The sequence below is a fragment of the Heterodontus francisci genome, chromosome 19 (genome assembly GCF_036365525.1).
Source record: "Heterodontus francisci isolate sHetFra1 chromosome 19, sHetFra1.hap1, whole genome shotgun sequence".
Classification (NCBI taxonomy): domain Eukaryota; kingdom Metazoa; phylum Chordata; class Chondrichthyes; order Heterodontiformes; family Heterodontidae; genus Heterodontus; species Heterodontus francisci.
This window is the reverse complement of record NC_090389.1, coordinates 80,002,753-80,030,229: the sequence shown is the minus strand read 5'-3', so window position 1 is coordinate 80,030,229 and position 27,477 is coordinate 80,002,753. Positions and strand designations below refer to the sequence as shown.

General features: G+C 42.8%; 2 protein-coding genes across 3 annotated transcripts in view; both read right to left on the bottom strand.

Annotated features, from left to right (window-relative positions):
• LOC137380244 (ETS domain-containing protein Elk-1-like) overlaps nucleotides 1-2,261 on the bottom strand; it is a 98,264-nt gene extending 96,003 nt beyond the window's left edge. Inside the window, exon 1 of one of the 2 annotated variants that reach the window (XM_068052092.1) lies at nucleotides 2,162-2,261. The gene's annotated coding sequence lies outside the window, so the exon portion shown is untranslated. The remainder of the gene's footprint in view (nucleotides 1-2,161) is intronic. The other variant, XM_068052091.1, reaches the window with a different exon arrangement.
• Nucleotides 2,262-8,212: 5,951 nt separating this feature from the next.
• Nucleotides 8,213-24,768, bottom strand: brk1 (BRICK1 subunit of SCAR/WAVE actin nucleating complex). Its single transcript, XM_068052347.1, has 3 exons — nucleotides 24,592-24,768; nucleotides 12,961-13,043; nucleotides 8,213-8,807 (listed from the first exon to the last, which is right to left on the bottom strand). The coding sequence occupies exons 1-3, from the start codon at nucleotides 24,707-24,709 to the stop codon at nucleotides 8,781-8,783; spliced, it is 228 nt and encodes a 75-aa protein (XP_067908448.1). The 5' UTR covers nucleotides 24,710-24,768; the 3' UTR covers nucleotides 8,213-8,780.
• Nucleotides 24,769-27,477: the final 2,709 nt, after the last annotated feature.

Sequence of the window (27,477 nt, the reverse complement as noted above, 5' to 3'; positions counted from 1 at the left end):
CCCCAAGTGTAGGTAGGTGGTAGGGAATATGGGATTACTGTAGGGTTAGTATAAAAATGGGTTGTTGTTGGTCGGCACAGACTTGGTGGGCCGAAAGGCCTGTTTCAGTGCTGTATCTCTAAATAAAATAAATAATTTTCTCCATTTTATGTATAATTTCATGATTAACAACAGGACACTTGCTAATAGTGGCCCTCTAATGCTACTGTTCACCAGTCACTAGCAACTCTTCATGCAGATTCCCCATCCGTCCTGTGAAGGCCTAGCCTTCACTTTGGGGCTGAAAGTATGGCAGATAACATGAACTCGTTACAAGGTGAAATGTAGAACCATAGATGTTTACAGCAGAGGAGGACGCTATTCAACCCATCATGCCTATGCCAGTAATTTGTTAGAGCAATCCAAGAGTAATCCCACTGTCTTGCTATCTCCCAGTCACCTTGCATTGTCCTCTACTTAAAATGTTTATCCGCTCTTCTCTTAAAAGAAGCGATGATGTCGGCCTTAACTATTCCCTATAGCAGAAAGAAGAGTCAGTAACTGGAGGGCACAGATTTAAGGTATTGGCAATAGAAGGAAAAGAGGAATAAAAGAATTTACACAGTAAGTAGTTCTGATCTGGAATGCACCGCTTGAAACAGTGGTGGAAGCCAATTCAAGAATAACTTTCAAAAAGGAACTGGATAAATAATTCAAGGGGATAAATTTGCAGGGCAATGTAGAAAGAGCAGGTGATTGTGACTAATTGGCTAGCTCTTTCAAAGAGCTGGCACGGGCACAATGGGTTGAGTGACCTCTTTCTGTGCTGTATCATTTTATGATTCTATGATAAGCAATCCAATATCCAACAACCATCCATATAAAGAAATTTCTCCTAATTTCAATTTGCTCCTCTGACTACCCAATGGAGGGAATTAGAATTTCCCTTCTCAGCCTATCAAAACACTTAAGGATTTTCAAAATCTCTTACATTTTCACTTATTCTTTTCTGCTCTAGTAGAAATAGTCCCTGTTTCTGAACTCGCTCTCCATAGCTATAGTGTCTCATCACTGGCATTATTGTGGATATGAAACCCATTCTATGACATGCCTGTATGCACTGTGTGGACCACAAATCTTATTTCTCAAGCAAAGATGAGCACATAGTCCAGGCAGTTGGGACTATTAACACCACCATGTCAGCCAATTAGTTGGAGGTGGGGCAAGATTTGTGGTTTTAATTTACAGAGTCTCTGAACTCATGACCTAAAGTTTTTTTTAAATTCATTCATGGGATGTAGGCGTCACTAGCCAGGCCAGCATTTATTGCCCATCCCTAATTGCCCTCGAGAAGGTGGTGGTGAGTTGCACCAGAATCTCCCGAGTACAGCAGGGTTATTTCTCCAGCAAAATGCAGTGAGTGGAGGATAGTAACGTAATACAAATTATGTACGTAAAATCAGTCCCAGTCATTTACAGCAGTGCGGTCTCCAGGCGTGATTGATTGGAGTATTACCCAATCATCTCCATTCTGGCTGGGACTTGTGGCCCCACTATATACCACTAATCTAGGCCGATACTCCAATGTATAATATTGAAGGAGTGCTGCATTGCCTGAGGTGCTGCCCGATGAATAATTAAACCAAGGTTCTATCTGCCTGGGCAGCCGTACGTTAAACATCACATGGCGTTATTCCAAGAAGCTAAAGAGCTCTTCCAACCCCATAAAGAAAACATTGGCCAATTATTCATCTAATGGGATGTTGCTGGCACAGATTGCCTGCTGCATTTATCTACATAATAGTCACTATATGAAGCACTTTGAGACATTTCAATGACATGATAAGAAACTTTCTGTGCATTACAGTCTATCAAGTCAGGGAAGACTATCCTTAAAAATGAGCAAGGCATTGCCGTAATCAAGCATGGAAAGTATCGAGTCACACCAAATCATAAAGACGGTTTGTTAAACAAGTAAATATTCAGTCAGTCAGACATGTCTCTACAGCTTGAAACACTCAATTTAGAAACATGCAGGCTTTAAAGGAAACATCTGAAAGGAAGAAAACATAAGCCATGAAAGGATTTTATACAATCACCATCACATACGAACAACGCCTAGCTGGCTAACTACAGAATTTCTCCAGAGTTTTTCTTTTTTTTTGATGAACAACCAGCTTACCAGAGTTCAAGTATGGCAATGAATGAAAACACTGGGACTCGCACAATCAGGCCAGTATTCAACAGTAGAGATAATCTTCTCCATATCCAGGAAGTGAATAATTTGTACTAACAGCTGCTGTGTGCATTGACCTCTCTCTCCCGCACTCTCTCTGCTGTTCTCCAGTTTACACTTTCACCTCCCCCTTATTTCACAATCATAAAAGATTGAGATTTAAAGTGGCAGGGAGGAACTGTACTTCCTGACTATTGAACAATTAAGAAGTACTGGAGGAAGAAGCATTTCTATAACTGCACTGCTGAATAAACACAGTCTCCTATTGTCCCTCACAACCCATCAAACATGTTTCTAAAGAAAATAATTGTGCAAAATTATCCTCTGGGTCCTTAACAAAAGTCATGTGTCAGGAACTGAAATTTGAGCTTGACATGAAAAGTATAAAACAGTACTTGGCAGGGACAATGGCTTAATCCATTTTTCTGTCCCCTCCTTTCCCAAAGGCCTAAATCATGCTAACGTACAGTTTAACAGGCACCACCAGTACACTTGATATCCTAGCAAAGGTGAAGCCTCAGCAGTAAATGTTGGCAGGCTATTCAGCCACAGCCGGTCCTATCTTTTCCCAATGTCCACACAAGTATTCTTTGCAGCAGTAGTGACCAGAGAGTAATTAGAAGTAGAATCCCGGGCTGATTTATACCCACCCCACCTCTACCCTCCCTTTCCTAACCCAGCAGCAATGAGACCAATTGTAGCAAGACCTGCACAACATTCAGGTTTGGGCTGTTAAGTGCTGAGCAATGATGATCTCCAACAAAAGAGCAATTAACCATCTCACCTTGACATACAATGGCATTACCATCGCTGAATCCCCTACTATCAACATCCTGGGGGTTACCAATAACCAGAAATTGAACTGGAGTAGCCATATAAATACCATGGCTACAAGTGCAGGTCAGAGGCTGGGAATTCTGCAGCAAGTAACTCACCTCCTAACTCCCCAAAGCCTATCCACCATCTACAATGCACAATTCAGGAGTGTGTTGGAATACTCTCCACTTGCCTGCATGGGTGTGGCTCCAACAACACTCAGGAAGCTCAACACTATCCAGGACAAAACAGCCACTTGACTGGCACCCCATCCACCACCTTAAACATTTGTTCCCTCGACCAGAGATGCATCGTGGCAGCAGTGTGTACTATCTACAAGATGCACTGCATCAACTCAAGACACCTCCTTTAACAGCACCTTCCAAACCCGCGACCTCTTCCACCTAGAAGGACAAGGGCAGCAGATGCATGGGAACACCACCACCTGCAAGTTCCCGTCCAAGCCACACACCATCCTGACATGGAACTATATCGCCGTTTCTTCACTGTCGCTGGGTCAAAATCCAGGAACTCCCTTCCTAACAGCACTGTGGGTGCACATGGACTGCAGCGGTTCAAGAAGGCCTTCTCAAAGGCAATTAAGGATGGGCAATAAATTCTGGCCTTGCTGGTGACACCCACATCCCGTGAAACAATTAAAAAAAAAAAATCCTTACTTAGCCTTTGCTGAAATAAAAACAGAAAATTCTGGAAATACTCAAGCAGATGTGGCAGCATCTGTGGAGAGCGAAACTAGAGTTAATGTTTCAGGTTGATAACATTTCATTAAAACTGGAAGGTTTTAGAGATTTAACAGTTTTTCAGCAGGGAAGGCAGGAGTGAAAAGGCTGATGGTTCAAGGCAAAAGCAAATGATAATGGGACAAGTCTCGAAAGATAAGATGGGTTCAGAGGTGTAAATAGTTACAACAGAATAGCAGAGCAGGAGGGAAGTATAGGAAATCCGGGGAAGAGGATAGGCCTCTCATGGCCCTTGAATGAGATGGAAGGAAGTCACGGAGACCCCAGGGCTGTGAATCACTCCATTTGTGTACAGATAGAAGACGCCCCAGCTCAAGCATCTCCTTCACGCTCAGTATCCCAGCTGCAACCATCTTCCATTACCAGCACCCGCTATCTGACAGGAAGTGCGAGAGGTGGTTAAGGTGGAAAGTGGTAAAACCCAATGTTACCCAAAGGCAGTAAAGCTCAGAACAAACCCAACGACTGAAACTGCGGTCTTCCTATGCCACAGCGCTGAGTAACATACCAGGTGGTGGTCAGCGACTAGGGAGCTGGCACCCAGGGGACAGATACCTACCCGAATTCCCCCAATCGTCCAGCATAACTTTTATGGAAGAGCCACACAAACACTAGAAAAATGGCCCAGATACTGTAAACACCAATTTTCCCAGGGTTCCCACAGCTCTGCTGCCAAAGGACAATTGGAAGAATTCCTGCAGAAATTCCCATGCCCTAGTCTTCCGAAGAGTATTTTATTTCATTCCGTGACGTGCCTGAGGGTCCACTTCATTGCCTGTAGAGTGCACAGAAAAACATTTACCTTTTTTTGTGGCACAAAACTGCTTCCGATGCAAGTTACATCACCCGTGTAACATGGTGACGAAGCATAAAAAGGGCTTGCCAGCTGCATTCCAGGAAGAATAGTGTCCCTTTAACAGCAAAGTACTGGAGAGAGAGGGAAAAGAAAGGGCATGGTGTGATTGTTACATGTTTTCATTAGTAACTAAAGGACATCCCAACTTGTTGAATCTTGAAGAATGTATATATATTCGTAGAGTTATGTCAAATAAATACTGCTAAATTTAGAGAAAATAGGAATTAAAGGGGAGGTGCCAGAAACAGAAGAAATTAAAGGGGAGGTGCCAGAGACAGTCGGAGTTAAAGGATAGGTGCCAGAGACAAAAGCAATTATAGGGGAGGTGCCAGAGAGAGTCAGAGATAAAAGGGAGGTGCTAGAAACAGTAGAAAATAAAGGGGAGGTGCCAGAGACAGTAGAAATTAAAGGGGAGGTACCAGCGATGGTTAGAGTTAAAGGGGAGGTGTAATTGAGGATGAATGGGAATAGAAATTTGAATGCATAAATTTAGTGTCAGTGGAAATACGAAGAAATTTTTTTTTCAAGAAAATGGGAGGAGGAGAGGTGCATTTAGAAGGAGTTTGAGGGGTGAGTCTAAAGACTGCAGAATCTTTAGCAGGTGGGAGAGTGAGAGTTTAAATGATTGAAATTAGGAGTCAGTAAAAGTCTAAATGGGTGAATTTGACAGACTTGCCATTTCAGCATTATTCAGTGTTTATTCTGCACTGTAACAATTGCAATTTTTATATCAATGAGATTTGTGATTAAATTACACCAAAAATGTGAAACTCAGCAAGCATATATCACACAAACGTGAATCACAAATTAATTGGGTTCACCAAACTCATTTACAAGTGCAAATGAACAGCATGACAGCCCCCCACTTTACTTTCATTTTTAGTCATTTTTAGTTATTTTTTCTTCCTTTTTTTGCATTCCTTTTTACATTTTTTGCATTTATTTCATTTCATCTTAGTTTGTTCAGTTTGCTTACCCACTGTTTTTTTCAGGTTGTTTTTCTTCAGGTTTGCACTTGCTGATGTTCGATATTCAGTATATTCACACCTAATCTGTACTAATGCTTTGTCTTTCAAAACACCATTAACATATTGTTTGCCTTTGCTCTGTGACCTTTTGGTCAGCTATGTGGCCTGGTCCAATCTGCACCTTCTCCTTTGTTATCTCTTGCCCAACCCCCACCTCACTTGTTTATAATCTGTGACTTTTCTAATATTTGTCAGTTCCGAAGAAGGGTCACTGACCCGAAACGTTAACTCTGCTTCTCTTTCCCCAGATGCTGCCAGACCTGCTGAGTGAATCCAGCATTTCTTGTTTTTGTTGCAAATGAACTAGGTTTGTCGTTGTCATGTAAAATTTAAAACTTATGCTAATGATATCAAAGCATGTAATGTTTTCAGGTAAAAGGGAAATTGCTAACCAAACAGTAAATGGATTGTTTGTACATGTCGATAAAGTTGATTACAAAATAGGTTTTCATGCACGTACCCTGTTTCAAACACAGTAAATGTGTGTTATCATAGCATTGTTTATTAAAGTTAGATTGAATCACTGAACAAATGAATCAATGGACTGTGGTACACAGACCTGGCAACTAGCTGCTTTGTATCACGATAGACTGAAGTATGACTTAACGTCCAAAGCATCAGATAATGTAGCAAACTATGGGTGTACCTCTGTAGCTAATAAACTCACTGGAAACAGTGTGCAAAGCTTTGTACTTCAAATTTAAGGACAAGTAGTATACTGACAGACCACAAATAACCAAAGCAAATCAATGACCAATAGCACAACACACATTTCACTGGATTTTTGCAAAAGAGTTGGTTCAGCACCTGCATTTTAATTCTTTCGCATGAATCACAAGCATCTTAAAAGTTTTGATAATTCTCAATTTCCCATAGACAGGTTGCCAAATTGAATACAATTTTTATAGCACTTTTCCACAAGCCCAGCTCATCAATTAACTTGTGAAGCAGAAATTCACTAATGAAGTCTTCACTTGAGAACCCAAGTTTGCTTTTGAAGAATAAACTGGGAGAAAGTTCAAAAGGACACCTTTCACAGTCGAATAGCTCCTTAACGAACCTTTTCTTTGATCTCGTCTTAAGCTCCTGCTCCCTTCATATTTTCTCTCTGCGTTGATGCCTTTTTTCCTCCATGGTTCAGCAACAGAAACATTTTGTACCATTGTAAGAAACTGCTGAGCGTTAAGGTAACTGGGCTGCAAGTTTTTTTTAAATTTATTGAGAAATCTATTATTTCAAACTTTTATACAATTGAAAGACCATTAATAAAACAACATTCATCTCTCTCCCTTTCCATAATCAAACATTTTCTAGATGCATTTTGTTGGTGTGATTTATACATCCACTCAAAATTCAGGAAGATTCAAAAGTAAACCTGAATATTATGCTTCAAATAGCATCACTGTTGAAATTTTCTGTCCACTGATTGGATTTAGAAATTGACTGTAGAGATAATATGATGGGTACACAGGGGTAGAGGCCTTTGCAATCCAATAGTGACCAAACACAATCGCTTGAACTCAATGGCTACCTCAGTCAATTATCTATCCAGTTCTCTTTTGAACTTGTTGCTATGCAGAATCCATGATTTCCCATATTCCCCATCTATATCAAGTGATTAAATCCAAGCCTGCCCTTCTATAGTTGGAGTCTGTACTTCCTTGTGGTAACATCCAGAGTAAGAGATGGTGCAAAATTACTACATTGACCGGCCAAGAGGTGGCTAACACAGCAAATTCCCTCCTCACTATAATATTCCTAACCTTCAGTCATGCACTATTCCAAGCCCAGGCTATTGACCAGCACTTGTTGCAAGGACTGTGCTACCATTCTTCAGTTAACCTTTGACTTTTGCAGGTTACATCATGGACCAGTATTTATTTTCCTCCCTGCGGGAGCATACGGAGACTCAGCCTACAACCATTTCCCAAGAAATCAAAATCAGATGCATATAAATGATCCCATGGCACTATCGTGAAGAGTAGGGGAGCTCTCTCCGGTGTACTGGGCAATATTTATCCTTCAACCAATGCCCAAAAACAAATTATCTGGACATTACCAAATTGCTGTTTGTGGAACCTTGCTGTGTGCAAATTGACTGCCATGTTTCCTACATTACAATAGTAACTACACTTCAAAAATTGTATTGGTCGTGAAGTACTTGGGGACATTCGGAGGTTGTGAAAGACACTTTAATCTTTGTGGAATCACTAGCACTGCAATTTGACTTCCAAAATTAAACAAAAAAGTGTACGTAATTTAAAAAGGTACAGATACCATACTCTGTCAGGGATGGTTATTTGTGGTGAAGGCAGGCTCAGTGAACTACAACAGTGCACCTACTCCACTTGCTAAACAACCCTGCATAGGAACAAGACGTGATGGGGCACTCCAGCTGATAAGAGGAAAGTGCATCTAGCCAGGCTTGGAGGTGCACTGGAACTCTTAATGCTATCCCTTGCCTATGCTAACCCAGTCAAAAACAAACAAATGTTCCTTCAGGTACAATATACCCATTTAATAACACCAAAAAAGGTTGTTTTCACACTTTTATTTTCAATATACAATGAACCACAGGAATGAAAATAAACCACAAAATGATAATTTGTGATACCCACTGCACCTCCCCCCCCCCCCAAAAAAAAATGGTCACATATGTAATGCTTCGTAGAAACACAGTAGTTACTCTCATACAGGAGCTAGCTGGATAGCAGGCTGAACATTACAAATGGTTAGACATTATTCATGGAGAATAAAATGGAATGACAGGACTCCACTTACGTTACACTTCAGTTAGAACATAGTTCTTGATACTTTGGGGAAAAACCCACATAATCACAAACATAGTTGGCACAATTCCCACTCCCCAAACCCACCCATTTATTGTTTAATCCAGTGCTGCCTTTACAAAATGTGGGAGCCAACGCAGTACGGAATTTGCGGTCTGCATTATTTCAAACTCTCTTGTTAAAAGCTTCTAATAATCAAAGAGTTAAGATAGAAAGGAACAGAAGTTTGTTGGTTAGGCATATGATGGTATCTGTTCATCATCAACATGATTACATCAAGTCCAAAATCCAAGCAGTTCTTGAAACGCAGTTGTTTTAGGTCAGGGTCTCCCCCTTGGTTACCTGCAGAACAAAACCAAGCGTACACCATTAGAACCAAGTACTCATCGCAAACAATATCACTAAATAGGCTGCACTCGGCTCCCCGTGACCCTCTCTACCGCACACCAAAGAATGGCAGCTAAGATGAAGTGTGTAAAATCTACGCATGGAACCATGAGAATGGGCAAAGAAAACTGAAAAAAGCCAATTAAGTCACACGTGCACAGTCAATAGACTAGTTATGTCCATCCAAAAAAAAAAAATCACATTTACATTTTTCTCTCCCCCCCCCCCCCCCCCCCCCCACCCATCCCCCCTACAGAGTAGCATTCCTACTATTGGGCTGAGCCTGTTACAGCATTAATGCAATTTGACCCCCTTCCTCAAATAGTTAGAGCTGTGAGACACATAATACAAGGTTTACTATAGATGCCTTTATCTTTTGTTTTGGTGGTGATGTTTCTGAGGCTAGAGACTGTGGCCAACGGTGCAGTATTTTCCACTGAAGTGGAGTCAGTTTTAGTTTAGACAAGCTTAACAAATACCTGCAGTGCCCTCTGCATGCAAGGAACCCACCCACTGGTGCGGAGAGCTTTTGGTCACTGGTCGCCCATAAATGTTCAATGTTCTGATAGTAAAATAAGCTACCATGTCCCCACCAGTGATCTGACGCATTTGAAGTTTTAGGATGGGGAATAAACCAAGGAACAGCATGTTATAAAGCACAGTGAGTCGGTATGTCCAGAAATCTAATACTGAACATTAAAAGAGGTGAGGGTTACACATGGTGCGAACATCTACACAGTTCAAAGTTTAAAATGTGCCAAGTTACATCTTTCTCTTCCTCTCTATGAAAAGAGAAACTTTTGCTATGATTATCCAATAACGCCATTGTGATAAAATTTGACTACCAGAACAACAGAAGGTGAATTAGATAGACCTTGGTGAGGTCCCGGAGGACTGGAGAATTGCTAATGTTGTCCCCTTGTTTAAGAAGGGTAGCAGGGATAATCCAGGTAATTATAGACCGGTGAGCCTGACGTCAGTGGTAGGGAAGCTGCTGGAGAAGATACTGAGGGATAGGATCTATTCCCATCTGGAAGAAAATGGGCTTATCAGTGATAGGCAACATGGTTTTGTGCAGGGAAGGTCATGTCTTACCAACTTAATAGAATTCTTTGTGGAAGTGACAAAGTTGATTGATGTGGGAAGGGCTGTAGATGTCATATACATGGACTTCAGTAAGGCGTTTGATAAGGTTCCCCATGGTAGGTTGATGGAGAAAGTGAAGTCGCATGGGGTCCAGGGTGTACTAGCTAGATGGATAAAGAACTGGCTGGGCAACAGGAGACAGAGAGTAGCAGTGGAAGGGAGTTTCTCAAAATGGAGACGTGTGACCAGTGGTGTTCCACAGGGATCCTTGTTGGGACCACTGTTGTTTGTGATATACATAAATGATTTGGAGGAAAGTAAAGGTGGTCCGATTAGCAAGTTTGCAGACGACACTAAGATTGGTGGAGTAGCAGATAGTGGAGGGGACTGTCAGAGAATACAGCAGAATATAGATAGATTGGAGAGTTGGGCAGAGAAATGGCAGATGGAGTTCAATCTGGGCAAATGCGAGGTGATACATTTTGGAAGATCCAATTCAAGAGTGAAAAAAACAGTAAATGGAAAAATCCTGGGGAAAATTGATGTACAGAGAGATTTGGGTGTTCAGGTCCATTGTTCCCTGAAGGTGGCAACGCAGGTCAATAGAGTGGTCAAGAAGGCATACGGCATGCTTTCCTTCATCGGACGGGGTATTGAGTACAAGAGTTGGCAGGTCATGTTACAGTTGTACAAGACTTTGGTTCGGCCACATTTGGAATACTGCATGCAGTTCTGGTCGCCACATTACCAAAAGGATGTGGATGCTTTGGAGAGGGTGTAGAGGAGGTTCACCAGGATGTTGCCTGGTATGGAGGGCACTAGCTATGAAGAGAGGTCGAGTAGATTAGGATTATTTTCATTAGAAAGACGGAGGTTGAGGGGGGACCTGATTGAGGTGTACAAAATCATGAGAGGTATAGACAGGGTGGATAGCAAGAAGCTTTTTCCCCCCACTAGGGGTCACGAGTTCAAAGTGAGAGGGGAAAAGTTTAAGGGGGATATGCGTGGAAAGTTCTTTACGCAGAGGGTGGTGGGTGCCTGGAACGCGTTGCCAGCGGAGGTGGTAGACGCAGGCACGATAGCGTCTTTTAAGATGTATCTAGACAGATACATGAATGGGCAGGAAGCAAAGAGAAACAGACCCTTAGAAAATAGGCGACGGGTTTAGATAGAGGATCTGGATCGGCGCAGGCTTGGAGGGCCGAAGGGCCTGTTCCTGTGCTGTAATTTTCTTTGTTCTTTTCTTTAAATAAATCTGGAATTAAAAAGCTAGTCTAGTGGTGACCATTGTCAATTGTTGTAAAACCCCATCTGGTTCACTAATGTCCTTTATGGAAGGAAATCTGCTGTCCTTACCTGGCGTGGCCGACATGTGACTCCAGACCCACAGCAATGTGGTTGACACTTAAATGCCCTCAAATGGCCTAGCAAGCCACTCAGTTCAAGGGCATCTAGGGATGGGCAACAAATGATGCCCTAGCCAGCAACGCCCACATCCCATGAATAAATAAGAAAAAAATTCTATGTCCGACAATATATTTTCAGCAGGATTACACTCGTGATTTGGCTGAATAAAGGGCAATAATATTTTTATAAATGGGCTTAAAACTGGTCCTGCTTCCCTCAAATTCACATACGCAGGGTCAAGTGTCAACCACTTAGGGGCGGCACAGTGGCGCAGTGGTTAGCACCGCAGCCTCACAGTTCCAGGGACCCGGGTTCGATTCCGGGTACTGCCTGTGTGGAGTTTGCAAGTTCTCCCTGTGTCTGCGTGGGTTTTCTCCGGGTGCTCCGGTTTCCTCCCACAAGCCAAAAGACTTGCAGGTTGATAGGTAAATTGGCCATTATAAATTGTCACCAGTATAGGTAGGTGGTAGGGAAATATAGGGACAGGTGGGGATGTTTGTTGGGAATATGGGATTAGTGTAGAATTAGTATAAATGGGTGGTTGATGTTCGGCACAGACTCGGTGGGCCGAAGGGCCTGTTTCAGTGCTGTATCTCTAATCTAATCTAAAAATCTAAATCTAATCACTTTCCCATGCTGTTAACGGAGTTTGAAGCTGAGCATTTTACTGGCAAAGATCTTCAAAATGAAATGCTTTTCAGCTCCAGGGTTGGGATTTGAGGCCAACCCCAGATCAGAGAGAGTTGAGTTTTGAGCAGCTGTTAGCTGTTGGAAATGGAGAACTTCACGTGGTGCGGGAGAGTTGCTCTTCTGAGGGTGGCATCAAGACACATTGTTGGGACCTTAGCTGCTGCACTTTATCTGAAAGTGTTTGATGTTGATACTGGGAGTTCATATGAAATGTTACATTTCTCATCAATGAGCCTATATTTCAAGGAAAAAGCATATTACAAGATTCTGAAAGGGCTTCACAGGGTAGATGTGGTTTCCAGTGGTTCGATAGAACTGTGAGTGTGGGGGGAAAATAGTCTCCGGGTAAGGGGTCATCTATTTCAGACTGAGGTGAGGAGAAATTTCTTCATGCAGAGGGTTGTGAATCTTTGAACATCTAAAGCCCTCTGAAGTGGAGTTCTAATGAGCATATTCAAGGCTGAGATCAATAGATTGTTGGATTTTAAGGGAATCAAGAGATTTGGGGATTGAGCAGGAAAGTGGAGTTGAGGGCAAAGATTATCGATGATCTTATTGAATGGAGCAGGCTTGAGTGGCCATAGGATCTACTCCTGCTCCTATTTCTTATGTTAAGAGTATTGCAAGAGAAGTGAAAATAATAAAATTATATTGAATGTCCACAAACCAAATGCAATATCCGGTAAAGTCCTTAACATGTGACAATGAAATATCCGCCACTATCAGGTGAACACACTGTCCAGCCTCATTGGTTTACCCAAACCAGTTTTACACGATTACAAAAGATACCTTACTGTTTTGTGTTAATATGGAGAGGAACAACTGCTCAAAGCTGTGATTTACAATAATGCCAACAAAAGAATTGAACATTTACTCTCAATATAATTTTTCCAATGCACAATAAATTCAACTAGGTCCCTCTTACCCTTGCTTCGATGTATTCAATCCTTCGTTCTAGTGCTGTCAGTTTTTCATTCAGTGTAGCTAGCCGGGAACGACAGGACATGTCTGCAAAAGTGAGAACTCCACATTTTACCTTTCATTGTGCATGTAATGTAAATGTAGTATTCCTTTTGATGGCACAAGGCTGCAAATTAACACCGACACTAAATCCAAGTTGTCTTGATTTTGCACCTGATACACAAGAAACATCACAATAACCTTGCTGAATACGTTAAAGTCAGCGGCCACAGGGACTCAGTACAAAGACAGACAGACTTGCATTTAGATAGCACCTCCCAACATCAGGATGACCCAATTAAATACTTTTGAAGCGTAGTTGCTGTTGTCAGAAACTTGTAACTAATTTGTGCACAGAAAGCTCCCAGAAACAGCAACGAGATAACAGCTAGCTATTTTTAGATAAAAGCAAAATACTGCGGATGCTGGAAATCTGAAACAAAAACAAGAAATGCTGGAATCACTCAGCAGGTCTGGCAGCATCTGTGGAAAGAGAAGCAGAGTTAACGTTTCGGGTCAGTGACCCTTCTTCGGAACTGACAAATATTAGAAAAGTCACAGATTGTAAGCAAGTGAGGTGGGGGTGGGGCAAGAGATAACAAAGGAGGTCTAGATTGGACCAGGCCACATAGCTGACCAAAAGGTCACGGAGCAAAGGCAAACAATATGTTAATGGTGTGTTGAAAGACAAAGCATTAGTACAGATTAGGTGTGAATACACTGAATATTGAACAGCAGCAAGTGCAAACATGAAGAAAAACAACCTGAAAAAAAGTGGGTAAGCAAACTGAACAAACTAAGATGAAATGAAATAAATGCAAAAAAAAGATTGTAAAAAATGTAAAAAGGAATGTAAAAAAAAGAAAAAATAACTAAAAATGAAAGTAAAATGGGGGGGCTGTCATGCTCTGAAATTATTGAACTCAATGTTCAGTCCGACAGGCTGTAGTGTACCTAATCGGTAGATGAGATGCTGTTCCTCGAGCTTGCGTTGATGTTCACTGGAACACTGCAGCAATCCCAGGACAGAGATGTGAGCATGAGAGCAGGGGGGAGTGTTGAAATGGCAAGCAACCGGAAGCTCAGGGTCCTGCTTGCGGACCGAGCGGAGATGTTCCGCAAAGCGGTCACCCAGTCTGCGCTTGGTCTCCCCAACGCGGAGGAGACCACACGGTGAGCAGCGAATACGGTATACTACATTGAAAGAAGTACAAGTAAATCGCTGCTTCACCTGAAAGCTATTTTTAGATGTTGCTTGAGGAATAAATATGAGCTAGGACACAGGGAAGAAATGCTCTGCTTTTCTTTGAAACAGTGCCTTGGGATCTTTTATATCCAGCAGACAGTAACATTTCCTCTCATTTTTATTCAAAGGGTGCAGCTCCTTAAAAAATGTTTTTGTGCAGCCAAGTAGGCGCGGCGCTTTAAAGCACCGACTTATGCATGTTCGGCGCAGGGGCTTTCAAGTCGCTTAGCGACCATGCAGCTTACAGGAAATATTGCCCAAGAGGGCAGATGGGGCCTCAGTTTACAGTCTCATCTGAAAGAAGGCACTTCTAAATAGTAAAAGAACAGAATCCAGCAAGTTTATTTTGTGCTGCCATGCTAATTGTGAAATCCATATGTCAGGAACGGACGGGAACTAGCACTGGTGCTCTAGGCCTGTGATTACGGGAATGCAACGCGTTTAAATACACCACAATTCATTCCCATGCCAATGAACGCTCAATGCATGACTGCCTGTGGGGCATGCACTGTACGGGATTGCATTTTACATATATCAGACAAAATATACAACACCAGTTACTTAAAAAAAATCTGCACATCACTAATCAGCAGTTTTTTTGTTTAGAATTTCAGTTAAGTGCAGTGATGTGTGTATGAAATTTGCATGCAATGTTCACTTGTACCGTGGAAGAACTGGTTCTGGTGGTGGTGGGGAAGGTAATTTGAGGTGATGAGTTATCACACAAGGAACGTAATGACACAACATTAACATGATAGCTTAGGTCTGACTTTTCTAATTGAGTCTAGCACCATGTGCTCAATATACTTTATAACAACACTGACAGCTCCTACCGAGTTGAACTGTAAAGGGGGATAAAAGATGGAGGGGGTGGGGAGGGGGAGGGGAAAGAGAGCCTTGGATGAATCATGTGCACCCCCAGCATTCTCATGTCTAATTGCATAACACACACCCATGAAATAAAAATTTGATTGCGTCAAGTGTCAAAAGAAAACAAATCAACAAAAGTGGCCCCTTTCTAAGAGGCACAAAAATAAACTGCAAATTATAAATTAAAAGTAAAAGGAAACTTATTGAACTAAAGCACTACGTTGCTCCTAGTGTCGGCAACGCACTCCAGTCCCTCCAGTTGTGGAATGAGTCAACTGTCCCCTGGACACCAGGTGCTCCCTCTCCAGGGACACAGAGGTGCGGACATAGCCGCAGGAGAGGGGCAGGCAGTCAGGCTGAGTGACCCACCGACTGCATGCTTCCTGGGCAGGTGTGAACAGCCACCTCAGCCAGAGCAACATGTGCTTAAGGTCTAGAATACACTGTGGCAGGAGGTGGGAGCAGGAGTCGGCTGCCTGTCTCCCATACCGAGACTGTAAAATAAATGTTTACCTTTCATTTTAAAAATGTCTGTCAGGAACATTAAACTTTTAATTCTCTTCTCTCTCCATTCCACCGCCCCCAAGGCCTGTAGCTCAACAAAAGTACCAAAATAATCTATTCATCTTGATCTTTTAACAATTGACAGATGTCACGAAGCATTGAGAATCCATTAACTCACACCCAGCAATTGAGCCTGCGAACGTGGTTAAACTCAGTGTTGGAGACACACGGCAGGTCAGTTAGGGGGAATGTTAATCCTCCTGAATTGCTGGTCGGTATCAAACCCCAAGGGACACCACCAAAAAACATTAACATCTGAAATGGAAAAATTATTTCTGATGGGATTGTCTTCGATCAGGGCTAGTCCCTGATAAATCCTCAACTGTTTATTCTCTTTCCAGAAGCCAACCGATCAGCTCTTTGCCTCCAGCAACTTTTTAATTTTGATGGTTTTATTTTTAAACGTGGGTATTTTTTCCTCAATGCTACTGTAGATACAGTCACTACATGCAATCAGACACAAAAATCTGTTAATCATGGCCTTTCATGTAATCCCCTGTCCTTTCATTTCCCATGTAACCTTCTGAATCAGAGTTGTGTGCATGGCAGTTTTATCTAAAGCCACTGTGAACAGAAACTTAATTGCATTCAAATCCCTCATAGCCTTGCCCCTCCCCGTCTCTGTAGCTTTCTACAACCCTACACAACTCAGGTATCTGCGCTCTTCCAATTTTGGCTCCTTGCTCAGCCCCCGTTTTCATCGCTCCACCATCAGTGGCCATGCCTTCAGCTATATGCATCCCAAGCTCCGGATTTCCCTCCCTAAACCTCTCCGACTCTCTTCTTTCTCCTCCTTCAAGATGTGCCTTAAAACCAACCTCTTTGACCAAGCTTTACCTGTCCTAATATCTCATGTGGCTCTGTCAAATTTTGATTGATAATCCTGTGTGAAGCACCTCGAGACGTTTTACTATGTTAAAGGCACTATATAAATGCAAGTTGTTGTTTTGTGGATTTATATACATCCAACAGATTCCTCATTCCCAGCTCTTTTTAGGACAAGTTTCTAACATTTTTTATTAAATCAAATAAGCATTTACTATTAACCAATACATAAAAATAAGAACATCTCATTAAAAAGAAACTTTTTAGTAACAGATGTTCTTGCAACACAGCTTTGCTACATTTAATGCTCAGTCACCCAACTCCACATGGCTACAGTTCATAGGATACTTCCTTTATTTCAAAGCAGCTGCCAATATTTTAATGCTATATTGATGGCAATCTTGCAACAGGAAGCACTTTGTCCACACAAATGTGCAGTAGAAATCTGGAACATTCTTCCCCAAACTTCTGCGGACAATTTCGAGCTTGCAAGACTGAGGGAGATAGCGTTTTCTTAGGCAATGGTATTAAGGGATATGGAACTAAGGCGACTATATGGGATTAAGGTGCAGACCAGCCATGATCTAATCGAAATGAGAACAGGAAGTGCTGGAATTACTCAGCAGGTCTGAGGAGAGAGAAACAGAGTTAACGTTTCAGGTCTGTGACCCTTCATCATCACAAACCTGAAATGTTAACTCGGCTTCTCTCTCTACAGATGCTGCCAGACCTGCTGAGTATTTCCGTCACTTTCTGTTCTCATTTCAGAGTTCCAGCATCTGTAGTATTTTGCTCTCATGATCTAACTGAATGCCAGAGCAGGCTCAAGGGGTTGAATGGCCTACTCATGTTCTTACTCCAAGATCAAGCGGTGAACAGCTGCAACTGACTGTTTAGTCTTTTCGTTTACTCTGTATGTAGTTACTGGAGAACAAAATTAAGTTTCTTAAAAAAAAAGTCCCTCTAACTCAGTGGGTGAAGGCCTGTCTTGTGCGATAGTGAGTAAAACCAAAAAGGAAGGTCTCAGACGGAATTGCTAATTTATACTGGGTTCGACGATCTTAGAGCAGGAGCATGTCAGTGCCCTTTGCTCGACAGGGCAAATAAATCAGCCAGGGCTTCTACTTCTAATCACCATTAAATGCCCCATGCCAGCAAATATTTTGCATGGAAATCAGATGAGGACAGTGCTGTGGCTCCAGTGCCCCCAAAGACAACTCACTGGGAGGAACTTGCAACCTTGGCAAGAGTGCAAAATGATGCAATACACTCCAACAACAACCACCTCTCCAGACTTTCCCCTTCACTGAAGTTTGTAGAAAGGAAATTCGGGCGGGGTGCACAGTGGAAGAGCTGACTCCCTGGGGTGTATATACAGATGGGGGTAATGATAACATCGCAATTCTGTTACGGGGCCAGTAATCCAAAGAACTGGGTTAATCATCTGGAGAAATGAGTTCACATCCCAGCACAGCCCCTGGGGAATTTAAGTTAAATTAATTAAATAAATCCGGAATAAAATGCTGGTCTCAGTAATGGTGACCATGAAACTACCAGATTACCAAAAAAGAAAAACCCATCTGGTTCACGAACGTCCTTTAGGGAAGGAAATCTGCCGTCTTTACCCAGTCTGGCCTACATGTGACTCCAGACCCACAACGTGATTGACTCTAAATGGCCTAGTAAGCCACCAAGTTGTAGTCGACGCAGTGGTTCATCACCAGCTTCGAGAGTAATTACGGATGGGCAATAAATACTGGTTTTACCAGCGTTGACAACAACCTGCGAATGAACTTTTTTTTAAAAATAAAAACAGTGGCCAACCTGCAACCTCCCATTTGAAGCTTCTGCCAAATTTGAGCGTTTTGTCCACTGTCTACAAATCAGACACGTGCGAGGTAAAGGCCTGCTACCTGACCCGAACCCGATGGGACCCGGCGACGTGTCGGGTTTGGGTTAGGTCGGGTCACACTTCCGGGTCGGGCATTCGGGCGCGGGTCGGGCCAGGCCGGATTGGACACGCTCGATCATCACCTCCGGTAAGTGACTCTAATGTTAATTTACTTTTTGGACTTTAAAGGTGGTTTTATTAGTTATTTTAAGCTTGTGCAGGTAAGGAACTAAAAGTGAAAAACAGAAGGCAAGTTAACTGATGGTCGGGTCGGGTGCGGGAAAAAACAAAATGGAAGGACCCGAGCCGGGTGGGACTCTGTGGGCTCGCGTCAGGTCTCATTTGCAGACCCGAGCAGGCCTTTAGTGCGAGGTGACAGACAGCAGTGTACATCTTGGAACCAGATCCTAATAAGAATCAGCCCTTTCAAAAGATAAAAGGAAGAAAACGGCACTACAAAAATTTACAGCTCTCTCACCGAGCCTTCCATCACCTACTTACACGGAACGTATGCTGTGGAAACAAGTCATTCGGCCCAGCTGGGTCCATGCTTGTGTTTATGCTCCACACAAGCCTCCTCCCATCCCTTTTCATTTAACACAATCAGCACAACCTCTAACTCTTTCTCCCTCATGCGTTTATCCAGCTGCCACTTAAATGCATCTATGCTATGCACCTCAACTACCCCTTGTGGTAGCAAGTTCCGCATTCTAAATGTAGTACCTCCTGAATACTCTATTGGGTTTATTAGTGGTTCCATTATACCGATGGTCCCTAGATTTCCCCACAAGTGGAAACATCTGCTCTAAGATTGTGAAGGAGCTGATAGGATAGATGTAACGATCTCAATCAGGTCACTTCTCAGTCTTCTCTTTTATTGAAGAGCTCCAGCCTGTTCATCCTTTCCTAATAAGTATAACCAGTTTTGATATCATCCTTACAAATCTATTTTGCACCTTCCCCAGTACCTCTTTCCTTTTCGTACTAGGATGTTAGAGAGCAGAGTGCCCATCCCTCTCAAATACTCTACCATAAAAGTTAACCTCCTTTCAACCCCTTCATGCTCTAAAGAAATCAGTGTCACTGATGGCATGTTTTCCTGACTAGTATGAAAAAGACTATGCCGAATGAGGATTTTTTAATTCATCTGTTGGAAACCTACATTAAAAAGGGAAGCTGGAATCCTACATGCAACTTTTAAAAAGCTGGCAGCTAAGTTGGCTACCACAATTTGCATCGAAATACCTCACATTCCAAGACATCAAATTGGAGACACGTGTCTAAAAAGCTCTCATCCAGGACAAAAGCTTGAACAGTTGAGCAAACTATCTAGTATCAGCCTCATTAGCAAGATATTCAAAGCCATCTTGGAGCATTCACTAGTGAAAACGTACTTCTAGGGGGGGATAAACATTGAGACAATAGAGAGAGAAATTTAGGATTCTTTTACTTTAGTGAGGTCCAAAGTCCAAGTTAAAAAAAAACTGAGAACACCATGTGACAGTCTCCCCAGGATGTGTGAACTTGGAGTTTTTGTTACACACTGCAGACAAACTTTGAAAGCTAACCAGTGCAGGACCCCAGTGGGGCTCTCTCTCTCTATCTAGATAGCATTGCACGTTTTGAAAATGTCTGCGACTGCAGAACATCCAAATCCACCACTGCTACAGACAGAGACCCCAGGGGAGAAAGCCACCTACAAAACTTCCTTCAAGAAAACTCTGAACCAGGTAGACCAGCTGCAAATGCACTGCTACCAACCAGAGACTTCAGACCCACAAATTCAGCTGGAAGACAAATGAATTACCAGACTCCACAGACTGTTATTTTTATTTGTTCTGGACTCTAATCCAACCAAACTCTTCTTCATCACTCTGTAACCGATTCGTGCATGTGTGATTCTCGGGTGCGCGCATGTGAGAGAAAGTTGGAGCATTTATTACTTTCACTTAGATCAGGATTTGATTTTAAGTACAGTAAACTAACCTCTTTCTTGTTTAAATTCAAGAAAACCAGTCCAATTGGTTCTTTTATGATCATGGTATATAAAGGGCTAAACTCTTACTGAATTGGTAAGCACATCCAGAGTTTAAAACGGATTAAATCCTGTTGCGGTCAAACAAGGAGGAGAGTGACAAGAGGGGACCCTTTCAACCACTCCTCACCTAATTGTAACAATACTAAAATGTAGAGAGAATCACAGAAGACATTCCATTTTGGGGGGAGGGGGGGGGGCGAGTAAGAGTTGGAGGGGGAAAGATTTGGGGTCAATCTCTGGGGTGAGAGGAGAGTCTAAAAAGTAAGCGTTATTTGAATTTCTCTGATTTAAAATCCCCAATTTAACCCTTTCAAAAACTGTATATGCTTGTCGGAAAAAGATTAAGACATCAACACTTTATTGCAAGAGAGCAAGACAGTGCTGCTATAAAAATAACAGGATTCATGCCTTCATGCCCTGGTTGAAAGTTTGAAAGACAAGATTGGCTGTTATTTGCATCTGTTTTTGACAGTCAGTTCTCAATACAACAATGAGGAACAGACCCATAGGCCAGAATTTTACCTCCCCCCAGAGCGGGATGGTGGCGTGGGGGGGCCTAAAATTGAGCGGGAGGCTCACGGGCTCTACCCAACCCACTCCCACCTCCATTTTACATGGGGCAGTAGCAGCACAAAACGGCCAGTTAATGGCCATTCGAGGGCCTCTGCCTGCCGCCATGGGGATTTTACCGTTAACTGGTGGGCAGTTCAGTCCCGAGAAAAGCCGCTGTTAAAAGGAGGCGGTTTTCTGACTGCCTGGGAGGGGCGGGGGGAGGAGCTCTTCTCATCAGGCATCCTGTGCCTGTCGGTGGGCCGTTGCCAATGCCCCAATCAACCACCCTTGCTTCGCCGGGGCCCAACCGATCACCCCTGGCGAGGCCCCAAAAAGTTACCATTTCCCAGGGCGTCCTTCCTCCTCTTCTTGAACCTGGGTTGCAGGTGGTGCTGCTGGGACTAAGAGCTGCTGGCCCGCTGATTGGCCAGCAGCTCCATTAGGCAGGACTTCCTGCCTCAATGAAGTAGAAGTCCCGCCTCAGACCAATTAAGGCCCTGGGGACTGTACAATGCAGTCTGGATCCCCAGGCCAGGCGGAGGCAGGATCACCACCAACTTTTCTGTTGGTGGACAGCTCCTGTCCGACAAGAGTAAAATTTAGGCCATATTATTTTAATGAGAAAAAGTAAAATGAATTGCTTGACTTGAACCATATAGATCTTCGTTCATACAACTACCAGACTTCCATTCAAATATAAAACTCAGGATTTAAGACATTTATACACCATTAACCCAACAAACATGCTCAAAGCAAGGTCAGAGGCTTGGCTCTGACTCCATGACTCCCCAGTGCCTGTCCACCATCTACATACACAAGTCAGGAGTGTGATGGAATACTCTCCACTTGCCTGGATGGGTGCAGCTCCAACAACACTCAAGAAGCTCCACACCATCCAGGACAAAGCAACCTGCTCGATTGCCACCCCATCCACAGACATTCACTGCCTCCACCTCTGACCCACAGTTGCAGCAGTGTGTACCATCTAAAAGATGCACTGCAGCAACGCACCAAGACTCCTTAGACAGCACCTTCCAAACCCATGACCTCTACCACCTAGAAGGACAAAGGCAACAGATGCATGGGAACACCACCACCTGCAAGTTCCCCTCTAAACCACAAACGATCCTGACTTGGAACTATATCACCGTTGGATCAAAATCCCAGAACTCCCTCCCTAACACCACTATAGGTGTGCCTACACCACATGGGGCTGAACGGCCTACTCCTGCTCCAATTTATGTTCTTATGGATTGCAGTGGTTCAAGAAGGCAGCTCACCAGCACATTCTCAAGGGCAATTAGGGATGGGCAATAAATGCTGGCTTAGCCAGCGACACCCACATCCCTTGAACGAATAAAAAAAATTGGCATCAATTGATAGCACTTTCAGCTCGACTCAGAAGTCAAAGGGTTCACTAGAAGATTATTGCATTGGAGATGATGCAATCAATGAGGGAGTATTGCATTGAGAGAGGTTGGAAACTAGAGGTAATAGTGAATGATGATCCTTGGTGTCCTGCTAACAGGGTGAAGGTGGTCTTAAAAAAAAAAAGTATTTTTTAAATATTGAACACACTGATGTGACAAAAACCCCACATGCCAAATGGAAATATTAATTTCTTCATGTGGAACTTTGTCTGAGATTACTAGGGGCAGCACAGTGGCGCAGTGGTTAGCACTGCAGCCTCACAGCTCCAGCGACCCGGGTTCAATTCTGAGTACTGCCTGTGTGGAGTTTGCAAGTTCTCCCTGTGTCTGCGTGGGTTTCCTCCGGGTGCTCCGGTTTCCTCCCACATGCCAAAGACTTGCAGGTTGATGGGGCAATTGCTAATGGCCAATTTACCTTAGTATAGGTAGGTGGTAGGGAAATATAGGGACAGGTGGGGATGAGGTAGGAATATGGAATTAGTGTAGGATTAGTATAAATGGGTGGTTGATGGTCGGCACAGACTCAGTGGGCCGAAGGGCCTGTTTCAGTGCCGTATCTCTAAAACTAAAAATTACTGGAAATTGTTACAAATAACTTGTTTTAAAACAGAACAGCTAGCAACCAAGATGGCCACGCACAATTTGCATATGAAAAAACCAAAGGATTAGACTGGAGACAGATGCGATTAACTCAGCCTAGACAGAACCACAGGGTGCGCTCTAATTCGCTTATCTGAGGTAGCCTTGTCAATGTTGGTCATCTAAAGCCATCGACACCCATTGACTTTGAAAAAGCCAATCCCCCCCCTCCACCATGCATGTCTGGCCAGCTGAAGGGGAGAGCCTTGAATTTCAGGGACCATTCCAGAAGATTCTCATTCAGCCACAAAAAGGTGGCGATATCGTGAGACTACTTGGGCCACTCTGGAGATTTGGGAGTGGTGACTCAGAAGGCAGACTGTAACTGAAATCCAGTAAGGGAACATCTCTCTCCAGAAAAGACCCAGAGAAGCCTCAGCCCTAGAGCCCTGCACAGCCAGCAACGAAGGGACACAGATAAAGCCCCTCTTCTGCCTTCTGGAACCCGAGAAGCAAGCCCGAACTGTGCGTGTGGCCCAGCAAGGACTTCAGGACTACATCTTCAACTAAGAACTCGAACTCAGACTCAGTATTTAAATTCCATTTATTACAGACTACTCCAACCTCCCAACTTCATTTTTCCTCTGTAATCTATTTGTGTTTATGTGTGTGGCTTTTGTGTGAATGTGGGGCATGGACACATAGCATGTTTTAGTAATTTTAACCAGTTTAGAGTGATAAAGTTAATAAACTTACATTTTTCTTGTTTAAACTCAAGAAAACCAGTCTGATTGGTTCATTTGCAATTATATATTAAAAGGAACAGGAGCAAGTGCTCACTGAGGTGGTAGGTTAAATCACTATTAAAAAAGTTAAACTCTGTTGCAGTCAAACCAGAGAAGGGGCAAAAGGTGAGCCTGAGACCCCTTCCTCACCAGGTTGTAACCCTGTTATACAATTAAGAGATGTTCTACTTTGCAGATACTCAGTTTGACAGCTTGCAATGCACTGCTGTTTAGTGTCTGATTAATTTAAAGGTAACAGGCAATTCAGGGAACAATCTTGAGATAATGAAACAGCATTAGGGCATTCAACAAGTTCTTTCATGAGTGGAAAAGAATCCCTCAATGCTTATGATATTAAAACCTATATAAACTATAATATGTGAGCTGATCTCAGCTTATGGCAGTCGGGATGATACGATTAGTTTCAGCAACCCCTGTATGAAGATCAGCTGAGAATTGCAAAACTGTCATGGTCGAACAGTTGCTAACACTCACTGTCTAGATTCACACTTGAGTAATAAATAGGGTGAGGTTTCAGAGGGCAACTGATAGTCAAGGAACCACAATAGTGCAAGAAGTCAATACAATGGAATTTCTCTTCCTTTCCCCCTTGCCCAATCTTATAATAACCTCAACCCCTTTAAAGCGATAACTGGAAATTAGATGCAATTTTATTTTTCCACTGCTGTCAAGTCAGAGCCAACCTAGCACAAGGTAAGAGCTGAACCAGGCCCTAAACCCCAGCATTACTGACACCCAGTGAGTGGGTCTAAAGAGGAAGCTCTCCTTTAGTTATCACTGGCTGCTGCTCCTTACCGAATGAATTGAGGAAATCTGCGATCTTTTTGATGCTGCTGGTGATAACCTCAATGTACTCCCTGTTGGCCCAGTCCTGGTGTATCTCTCTCTGAACCGGATCACCCTGCCCCGCCATATCTCCAACACAAATACACCCCCCACAAGCCGGAGCAGACCCCCACTTGTAATCGCTGCGCTGATTGGCGTGGCATCGCCCGTCCAAAGCGTCGAACCATCGGATTGGCCACATCGAAACCAGAAGTACGAGTTCGGCAATGCTGATTGGTCGGGAGGGTGGTGGGTTGCGACAATAGATGAAACGAGAGTTTCTATTGGTTAAACGGGAAGGAGGGCGCAGCCTTCCGGTAAAAGAAGAATTTGATTGGTTAATTGGTTGACCAAGCTGTTGGATTTCGATTGGCCTCATTGAAGCAACGAGAAGCGTGATTGGTTTAACTTGGGTCAGCGATGTTATGAGGGCAATGAATGGCTGCTGATGAGGAAGGCGAGAATAATTTAATTGGTCAAGGTGAAGGAAGATATAATTATTAATTCAGAAGTTACTAGGTTATCGGGGTGGCAAGTTCATTCATAAAAATGGAAATAGTAACACAGATTCAGCCGATTGGTTAAAACCTCCAGTTCTAGTTGAAAGCTGGCGGGCTCTCCTTGGAACATTAAGTTTCTAAAATGTAGTATTAACGTTCTAGAACGTTTTAACTCATAATGTTCCATCCATTGTGACGTCGCTTTCCATGTATCGAATTGTTGTTACATAGACAAACATTGACACACTTACATTGCAGGTAACTAAGCAACCTAACACAATTGTCATGACTCACCAAAACAGACAAATCATATCAAAAGTTGTCGAAGGTGGGATTTCAAAAATAGCCCAACCTTCTAGCATTATTTTTGTTCATCCCAACCCTTGGATCACTAAAAGGTGAGTGTTACCTAAAACGTTTATTGTTTTAGGTTATGCTATGAAGACTGCTTACACCGAATCTCGGACCCCAAATCTGCAACACCCCTTCCCTCTCCTAACCTCCAGACTTTTAAAATTCCAGCACCTTATCTCGCCTTCACCAACTTCTATAATGACAGAACAAGGGGCAGAGTTGGACAACAAACAAGAACTGGAGGAACTTACGGAAGGGGAAGGAACAAGCAGAGCTAAGGGGGAGAGGTTTTTAAGGAGTTTTTGAAAACATGGGACGAGATATTTGAGACAAAGTGGTTTCAGAAGAGCATTCCAGAAGACGTGGACCTAAAAGTTACAAAATCACTTCATTTAACGTAGTTAAAAACAAAAATTTCTGGAAATACTCAGCAGGTCTGGCTGGCAGCATGTCAATGACCTTTCATCAGAACATCATTTAACATGTCTTTTATCATATTCCTTTCACACGCAGTGGTGTTCTGAAATACTGACCGTGGCCCATTCTTTGAATTTATCAATATATTTAAACAAAAACGATCTGTAGCAAAAAATACATTATCTTATGCTTAATCTCTTCCAAATTGCTTTTAGATCTCCCCGCAATGTACAAAATACTCTAGTTTAACTTGCTCCCAGCCCTTTGCTAATACTGCTGATTACACATTTGGTGGGAGGTATACAAGACCCTTAGTAACTTCCCTTCCTTACCCCATCTTCTTTCTAATTTTCTCTCACACTCCCTCTTAGCCTTTCCGATTTTCTTTTTGTAGCTTTGTTTTATACAACAATTTATGCCTTTTAAGTAATAAAGGCCCTTCACAGGTATGTAATCAGACAAAAACTGACATCTAAACAAAAAGAGTCATTAGGAGAGAAGCCAAAACTCTTGGTCAAAGAGTATGATTTCAGCAGCATCTTAAAGAAGGAGAAACTGGTGAGGCAAAAAGGTTTGGGGATGGAATTTCAGAGCTTAGGGCCTTGACAGTTGCTGCTAATCGTGAGGGATGTGTCTATTGTCCTGGCTTTCCTTTCGAGGTTCTCCTTGGTGTCCAAACCACCATTTATCATCCGCAAATTTTGAATTTGTGCCCTGTAGACCAAGGTCTAGGTCATTCATATATATCAGGAACAACAAGGGTCCCAACACCGACCCTTGGGGAGCTTCACTACAAACCTTCCTCCAGTTCAAAAAACATCCACTAACCAGGACTCTCTGTTTCTTGTTATTCAGCCAACTTTGTATCCATATTGCTACTGTCCCTTTCATTCCATGAGCTATAATTGAACTCACAAGTCTGTTGTAACAAAGGCAGAAATTGCTGGAAACACTTACCAAGTCAGCCAGCATTTGTGGAGAGAAGGGTTAAGTTAGTCTTTTAGGTGTGGTGCCTTATCTTCATTGTTTACACATGCACATACTTCCTGCAGGGAGTACTGGAATTCTGGCTGATTTCCCTCCCCTAATCCTGCATTATTACATTATCAAGCCTGAACACGCTCATTTCAGGTTAGTTATTAATTCACCAACCAATTGAAACAATGTCACCATACAGCCATCTCAATTTTTTTTTATTATTTTGAAAACTTCTTTTAGATCCCTCCTCATCCTTTGTGAAGCATCTTTCACACTTTCTTCATAACTAGAATTTCTTACCCTGCTGTCATTCTAGTGATTTCACTGCTTTTTCCAATTCAACAACTCACATTTATATCGCAACATCCTAAGGTGCTTCATTGGAGCGTTATGAAACAAATTTTGACACTGAGTCACATAAGGAGATTTTAGGACTGATGACCAAAAGCTCAGGCAAAGAGGGAGGGATTTAAGGAGCATCTTAAGGGGGGAGAGAGAATTAGAGATTTATGGAGGGAATTCCAAAGCATAGGGTCTGGGCAATTGAAAGCACAGTAGCCAATAGTGGAAGCAATTAAAATCAGGGATGCCCAAGAGGCCAGAATTG